The sequence below is a fragment of the Echinops telfairi genome, unplaced genomic scaffold, assembly GCF_000313985.2.
Source record: "Echinops telfairi isolate 266 unplaced genomic scaffold, ASM31398v2 ScPeMD7_4;HRSCAF=17, whole genome shotgun sequence".
Classification (NCBI taxonomy): domain Eukaryota; kingdom Metazoa; phylum Chordata; class Mammalia; order Afrosoricida; family Tenrecidae; genus Echinops; species Echinops telfairi.
The window spans coordinates 40,989,195-40,997,739 of NW_022103900.1; the positions used below are offsets into that span (position 1 = coordinate 40,989,195).

The 8,545-nt window shown below is 42.6% G+C and overlaps 1 protein-coding gene across 1 annotated transcript in view; it reads right to left on the reverse strand.

The window, feature by feature from the left end:
* AMER3 (APC membrane recruitment protein 3) overlaps positions 1-8,545 on the reverse strand; it is a gene marked incomplete at its 5' end in the record, with an annotated part of 14,890 nt that overhangs the window by 503 nt on the left and 5,842 nt on the right. The window contains one exon of the mRNA XM_045298327.1: positions 1,273-1,366. Coding sequence (XP_045154262.1) covers positions 1,273-1,366 — 94 coding nt within the window. The remainder of the gene's footprint in view (positions 1-1,272; positions 1,367-8,545) is intronic.

Consider the following 8,545-nt stretch of genomic DNA (forward strand, 5'->3'; position numbering starts at 1 on the left):
GGGGTGGTGAGACGAGGGGGTGCAGCCTAGGAGCCGCTCTCCCTCCAAGGGGTCTGTGGGAACAGAAGGCGGTCCCTGCGCCGGATGGATGGATGGATGGATGGATGGATGGATGGATGGATGGATGGATGGATGGCGGAGCCAAGGCTGGCCTGAGCCTGGTGGTGTGAGACTTGCACACAGATGCGTGGGCCAACCCAAAAGATCAGCTGCGTAGGCGGTTTGCTGGGGGGTGGCGGGGAGGATCGGTCGGTTAGGGACTGGCAAGCTCACAGTTGGGAAAGTGGGAAGACAGATTCCCCCACCTGGACTAGAAGCCTGGAGCCCCGATACGTGAGGCTGGAAACGGAGCCTCTTTCCCAGTTTCTCCTTAGTAGGGACCCTGTCTCCCTGTTCCCGGTATGTGATAACTCTGCTGCTCCTGGTTGGGCACCGTAGGGCCCTTGGCTAACCTTATGCCCCTATCTGCCCCTGCTGTGGAGGGATAAGGTTCCTCACCTGCAGCAGGAGAGGTTTTGGAGCCCCCAAACTCACTACTATGGAGTCCATTCAGACTCACAGCGACCCTTTAAGACAGAGTAGAACTGCCCCTGGGGGTTCAGAGGCTGTAACTCTGAAAGCCTCGTCTTTCTCCCAAGGAGTGGCGGGTGGGTTTTACCTTGCAGTTTGCAGCCTAACACATGCCCATTACACCCCCGGGCTCCTTTGGAGGACTAATGATCTCTCATAAAGCTGACCTTCTCTCTGTGAGCAAAGCATTGTTCTATCTACGGGTTGTGTATGATGCATGCCTTTGTTGATGCCCTCAGACCTTGGCTCAATAGTTTGGCACAGTGAGCATGTCAATAGACTTAAATGCCCAGAGCTTAACCTTCCCTACTAGACTGTCAGCTTTCAGAAGCAGGGACTGTGTCGTAAGCACTGGCTTTATTCCTAGGGCCTAGCACACGACCAGACACATTGCAAGTATTCAGTATGACATGCTTGCAACTTACACACATCACATCCACAACCTGATCATGCAGTGCCCATGCACGCAAGTAGCATGAGTGTGCACACACTCACACAAGTCTATACAGACACTCCTTATGTACCCAGGGCACAAAACTGTTTCACTGACGACCCTGTGTCTTCCTCTTTTCCCTTCTGCTTAGGAAATTGAGAGGTGAAGTCCCTTCTGAGGTCAAACCAAAATAAGAAAGAATGCAATTCAGAACAAGAGCCCTGCATATTCTTGGAAAGGGCAAACGAACCTGTTCCTTTCAAACAGACCAACTATTATTTAGCAAGAAGTTTTCTTTCACACATATTGCTTCTATTATCTCTGTAGATTTTAGTGTCCAGCCCGGGTTAGCCACTGGTGAACCTGGACAAACACAAGAGAATGTCCGTGAATGCCAGAGAATGCAGGAAGTGGGCTGGAATACCCTGGGAGGCAGAATTTATCCATCACAGAGACTTGATTTTTACATCTTTTCAAAGAGCTTCTGCCCGACACAAGCAGGTCAGATGGGTGTCAGTTCCTTTGCCTTCAGAATTCTGATACAGCGTGTTAATTTATGGAGAGCAAATGTTTTGAGAATGATGAGGACAATGAATGAACAAATGTACTTTACACAATTGATGTCTGTATGGATTATGATAGGAGTTGTATGATCCCCTAATAAAATGATTTAAAACAAACAAAAAAACCCAGTATGTTAATTTAGTACTTCCAACAAACCGTAACACTTGCTGACTTTCCTAAACGCCCCAAACAAGCCAGACATTTCCTTCCATCTCAGCAAGCCATCGTAACCCTGCGCAGGTGGCCTCAGGTGCCACATCTACTCCTCAAGTGAAACTGCAGCTGTAAGAAGTCAGATTTGGCAAAGGTCCTAAAACTAGCAAGCTGCAGCAAGGTGGCCACTCAAGCCTAGGGCATGGCCTGCAAACCTAGGTCCTGCCCTTCATCCCCTGCTGTCTAGCAGGGCAGCATTTCTTAAGTTTTTCTTGAGGTTTTTCTGCCTCCCAGTGGAGAGCTGGCAACATTTCAATGTGCTAGTCATCTCAGGAGGGAGAGTACCCGGTAGAAGCCAATAAACCTCTCTACAGTCCTAGCACATCGTATGACTGTGAGGGGTTCTCTGCTGGGACTTAGTTTTGTCCCTGGATGAGGTACATGTCCTTCCAGTGTTGGTCGGGGGAGAGCGCTGAGTGCTCTAAACATAAGGCACAATAGAAATACTCCGTTTACTCAGTAGCCCCAAAGATTTTTTAATCAAACAGGGAAAAAAATTCTCTAATCACCCAAAACAAGCATTACAAAATGTATGTACTAAGTTCACATTGTTTCTTTTTTTAAAAACAAGAAGTTTATTTAAACAACAAGATGCTTGACTTGAAGGGAAAACAATCTAGGCTTCATTTCTTGGAGAGTAATTTACTCCTACTTAAAGACATGTAACAGCTACATACAAAAAAGTCAAAAAATTGTCCTTGGTTTTACAATGATAAATGAAAAACATTAAAATTCTCCAATCGAACAAGGTATGCAAGGATTTTGTTATGTCATTATTTTTTGTTTTTGTTAAACAGTGAGAGCAAAGTAGCTTAGTGGACTATACAGAGAGCAGCTGAATGCACTTCGTTGCTTAAGCTCAGCTGGCTTAAGTCTCAAGAACTGGAGGTCAGACGATGACAAGCTGGATGTAGGATCCAAAGTGAGCAAAAGCCAGTGAGCTTTCCCAGAACGTCAGTACACATTGAGTACAGGATCCCTGGTCGTGCTGGTGACCCTGTTGGGTATGCATTGGGTTGGTAACCATCAGTGGTTCAAATCCATCAGCCACTCCATGGGAGAGAGATGAGGCTACATGTCCCCAAATGGCCTACAGCCTCAGAGAACCTATATGGGAATGACAGCAGCCAGGATCAACTCAATTGCAGAGGGCTTTGAGCCCCAAAGAAACTCCACTCATAACTGAATAGCTGATCACATTCCGGAAGGGATTACATCATATCACAAAATAGAATATAATGATATCAGTGTTAAACCACTGAAAAACATGGCCCTAGCCATGTTTAAGTTAATACATAAATTTAACCATCACTGGGGTAAGAAACTCATTTTTGAATCAAAAGTGATTTCTGCATCAAGATTGCAGTTGTTATTTCTGTAACTCTCTATTGTACTCTGAGAAAATTACCTGGTAGAAGGGAGACAATGGACAGTGTAAGACAAGAAATAACCACAATAATATATAATTGATCAAGGATTCACGAGGGTGGGAGGGTGGAGGATGGAGGGGGAAAACGAGGAGCTGATACACCAGGGCTCAAGTAGAAAGCAAATGTTTTGGAAATGTTGATGGAAACACATGTACAAATGTGCTTTATACAATTGAATGATGGATTGTCATAAGCTTTGCAAGAGCCCCCAAATAATATGATTAATTAAAAAGAAGAAGAAAAGCAAATTACCTGATAAACATGTTTAGAGAAGAATATGATTTTGTTTCCTTAAGAGTTTTACTTGTACAACTTCAGTACAACACAAGTCCACTAAGGTAAGCTTAAAAAGCACTAAGGTCATAGGGGGAAAGCTAATAAATACATAAATTGCTGGGGCAAGATCCAGGCACCCTGACAGGGGTCAGACCCAACCCAGGAATACATATAGCAGCCAATTAAAAAGGAAGGGGAAAGGGAAAAAGAAAAAGAGGATGTGTATGTGTGGGCGGGAACAGGGCACTAACCCACCCATGGAGAGGGTACTGTTTATATCTCCACAGGAAAGGGACAGAGGGACCAGACCTCAACCTGGTGCACCAAGATTTGAAAGCAACATACTGGCATGAAACAGGGAACCAATAGAGAGGTCTGTGGACCCCCTCCCCAGAAGAATGCACTACAGTGAACAGCACTGAATATACAGCCTGGGGAGAGGGGCAGGTCTGCTCAGAACATACAGGAGCAAACTAAGAGGGAAGGCGAGAAAGAGAGAGAGAGAGAACCACATCCTGGTCCACCAAGCCCTGAGGATGATATTCTTCCTCAGAGCAGCCAATGCACAAAGAGGATTATAAGGCCGGCCCCATCACAAGACATGGTATCCCCTCACTGACCCATAGGGCTACAGGGAACAACACTGGATTCACAGCACAGGAATTGTGCCTGGTCTGACAACCCCCCTCCAACTCCCCCCTCTCTCCCCCCCTGGCCCACACACACAAGAAAATGCAACAGAGCTGTAAGGGAAGCAAAGCAAATGAGGTCCCCAAGTAATCTCCCCAATAGGCAGGGCTTGGCACCTCATCAGACCTGAGCAGAAAACACTCAGAAAGATCAACAGACAGACCTGGAACTATTCATGGGCTCCCCCTATCCCCATGTCTATCTACACAAGATAGGCAGGATAAACAATCCTGAGGAGAAAACAATGGGATCAATAGTTCCTGGGGTGGGGGGAGCATGGAAGAGGGGGAAGTGGGGGAAAGGAAGGGGGGAGCCAACGAGGGACAAGGGAACAACAAGTGACCTAAAATCAGTGGCGAGGAGGGTATAGAATGCCTGGGGAGAGGCAGGAGGAGTTGATCAAGTGCAATGTAGCCGAGAGGAATAACTAAAAGCAGAATGAAAGTCAAATATGATAGTGGGACAAGAAGAAAGTAAAAGGAAATAAAGGCAAGAACTAGGAAGCAAAAGACATTTATAGAGATATAAATGTCCATATGTAAGTATATTTTTATATAATGATAGGGATATAGGTTTATTTTTATATATTTATTTCTGGCCTTTCCTCTCTGGGATTCTGTCTGCCTCTAGGGATGGCCTCATGTGGGCCACTAACCCTGGGAACCAACATGGGAACTGTGGGCAACCCGCCATGTTGCCACTGACCGTGGATCTACATGGCTCTGCACCCACCAGCCTGTGATCTCCCTGCTTCCCTTTCACCTTTTCGCTTCATCTGCCTGAAGCTGTGTGAGTCTGAAGAGTGGTCCAGCTAGCACTGGACCTATGGATTTGCGTTGCACTGGGCTGGGATGCCTTCTTGATATAAAACTGCTCCTTGATACAAAGCTCTGTCTGATACATATATGAGTGCCACTGGCTTTGTTTCCCCAAACAACCCAAACTAACAGATACAATTTTGTGTCTGTGGATTGATCTCTTCTTGACATCTCATAGAAATTGAATAGTACAGTGTGTGGTCATTTTGACTTGCTTCTTCTACTTAGCACGCATGTTCTTTTTCTTTTTTTCTAAGCATGCATTTTCAAGTACCACCTCTCCTTCTCCCAGGTCCTTTGCTTTCACCCCGCCCCCACTTTCCTTGTCTTCGAAAATCAAAACCAAACCAAACAAAGTAAAGCCTCCCTCCATCTGCAAGGTCAAATTCAAATGTGTCTGGCGCTAGAGAACTCAGTAAACAGAAAGAAATCACACTGCAACATGTAGAAACAATTCAGCCCTTTCATGGGCTGAATAATATTCAGTTCTATGGGCATACTATATCTTATTATATTCCTTCACCAGTTAATACTGTGTTTCTCCACTGATTTTTTTCACACACTTTTTGGGTCATATACCTATGGATTTAAGATTCTCAATTAAATTTTGTGCTCTCTATGTCTAACCTTATGCCAGTATCACACTCTCTTGATTATTTAACATTGATAGTAAAATTTGAAGTCCAGCAGTGTGAGTTTTCTAATTCTGTTCTTTTGCAGTAAGGGGGTCCCTTCCTCTGTTTTGAAAAGTTTGGAAAGAATTGGTTTTAGTTCTCTAAATGTTTGATAGAATTCACCAATGAAACCAGTTGGGCCTGAACTTCATTGTGGGAAGTTTTGAAATTACTAATTCATTAGTTTACTTGTTATAGATCTATTCAAAATTTGTTTATTCTTGAGTTAGTCAACTGCCAGCATTTTGAATCTTTCTAGGAATTTATTCATTTCATTATTAGTGTTTTCCAGTATTTCAGCATACGATTATTTAGTATATGTATTTTTTCCCATATCGTAGTGATACTCCCTCTTTCATTCTTAATTTATGGCTTAAATTCTTTTCTTTTTGGTCAGTCTTGCTGAGGCCTTGCCAAGTTTGTTCATATTTCTAAAGAGACAACTTTTGGTTTCATTGAGTTTCCCAAGGGCGTTTCTGTTCTCATTTTACCCATTTCTCATACTCATATAATGAGACTTTCGAAGATAGCATCTCAGACCTCCCAGGAATATACAAAATGGTTTAGGATTACACAGAAAAGAGAGTTTTTATGATAGTTGGGGGTATAGGTAATGCTGCCTGTGATAGGTGGGTTTAGTGAGTGGTTTGGCAGTTCTGGTCTGGTAATCCCAAGATGAGACCTAACAGTGTAATCAGCTCCACCATGGGGTTTTCTATGGACAGCATAGCAGTTGTAAAAGGATTAGGGAGGAGTGCCGCCTCTTTACTCAGGTCTGATGTCATTGCAAGAAAGCTTCCTTGGTGGGGTGTCTGATGCTGATAGAAGCAGACTCTATTGAAAGTCTTGCTGAATCTGCATCCTGCATCTGCCTCAGTGACCTCTGGTTTTTCGGACTTGAGCCAATGGATTTCCATATTGACTATCATCCTGGGGAGGTGTCAGCAGCTTGCCTACCAGGTTGCCTGCTGTCCTTGGGTTCATTTGACACTGAACCCATAAGCCTGCCTTTCCGACCTTGGATTCAACTGCCTCTGCCTCCACCAGGCTGCAGCCTTCCTGCTTCCTGAGTCATCTTCCTGGTTCATCAGCCCTGGCAGCTCTGTGAGTCAGGAAAGGCTTCAGCTGAGTATCTTACCCACGGACTTGAACCAGACAGGACTTAGCCACTTCTACAACTCTGCGAGCCACGTCCTAAACATCCATTTCTTCCTTTACATATAGGTTTGAACTTTAAGCTGGCCCCAAAGGAAGGGCCATCCATGATTCACTTGTTTGTTAAAACAATCACCTTTTCAGACGTATTGCTGAACAGAAAGAGGAAAAGGGGGTTAAAAGAGGAAGTTGTGGTGTAAAAGCTGTCATCACCCAAATATACAAAATGGAATCTGATTCTTCACTACAGTGCACATGAATAGAATGTGTGTTCTGCTGTTTTTTAGTAGTGTTTAGGGATACTGTCAAGTCTGGCTCGTTTGTAGTATTATTCACCTTTTCTATAAGTTTGTCGATTTTCTGCCCTGTTGTTCCATTTGTTATTAACATCGGAATATTGAAGTCCACAACTGTTATGACTGACTGGTCTACTTTTCCCCTCTGTGCTGTTTGCTATATAAATGTTGGGGATTCTGTTGTTAGCTTTATATATGCTTATATGAAGTATATCATCTGGATGCATCAACACTTTCATAGTTATAAAATGCCCTTTTGCTATCAATGAACATTTTTGTTTTAAAGTCTGTTTAGTTTAACATAAGCAGAGCTCCCCAGGTTCATGCTATTTGCATGATATATCTTTTCTTAGCCTTCAACAATTTGAAATCTTTGAATTTAAAATGTGCCTCCTCTAGATGGTGTCTTATTATTATTCATCCTGAGAATCTCTTCCATTTGATGGATTTTTGCATGTCTAACATTCTATGACTGGATATACATCTGTAATTGTGCTTTCTATTGGCTTTCAATGTCAGCTTGTCTCTGTGTGGGAGTAAGATGAGGCTCTCTACTCCTGTAAAGAGCTACAGGCTTGGAGACCACAGGGGCAGTTCCACCCATCCTATCCGGCTGCTATAAGTCAGAGTCCACTCGACAGTAGTGCGTTTTCAGAGTTTTGAGTTTGTTTTCTATTTAGTAATTATTTTTTAGTGTAACATTTTAATTATCTTAATGCTTTTCAAAATTATGTTTTACAAAATATAAACTAAACTATTATGTTTTATAAAAAATAAACTAAGCTATTATAAAAATAAACTATTATAAAAATAAACTAAAACTATTTATTATAAATGAACTATTTATTATTTCCTTAGGGTCTGCTCTAGTACTTACAATACATATGTTAACTTATCAGATCTACTTCGGACTTATGTTAACCTGATTTAACTTTATTCCTCTATCACTCTATTCCTTCTCCTGTTTCTGGTCCTGTTATTGCAATACACTTTATATCTACTTATGGAACAAACTACCAATACGATAATGATTACTTTACATAATCATGTAATTTAGTGAAGCTGAGAGAAGAAAAAAGAGAAAGTATATATTTGTGGAACGCTATTATTAACTTTAATAAATATACCATTAATATAGTAATGGTAATAATATACCATTACTAGTTCTCTATATTTCTTTTTCTGGATTCAAGTTGTTAATTTGGGATGTTGGGATTCATCAAGCTATGCAGCGTGTGAGCCAGCAGGCGGCTATCTAATCTGATAATGTTTAGGCCAATCATCTGCCCTGCCGCTACAGGGCGAGCTTTTAGGAGAAGCCAGGAGAAGCTTCCAGTCTGGCTCCTGACCTGTGAACTGGGGATCTGTCAGAATCTCTCTCTCTCATGCTCTCTTTATACACACATAAACACACACATACACACAC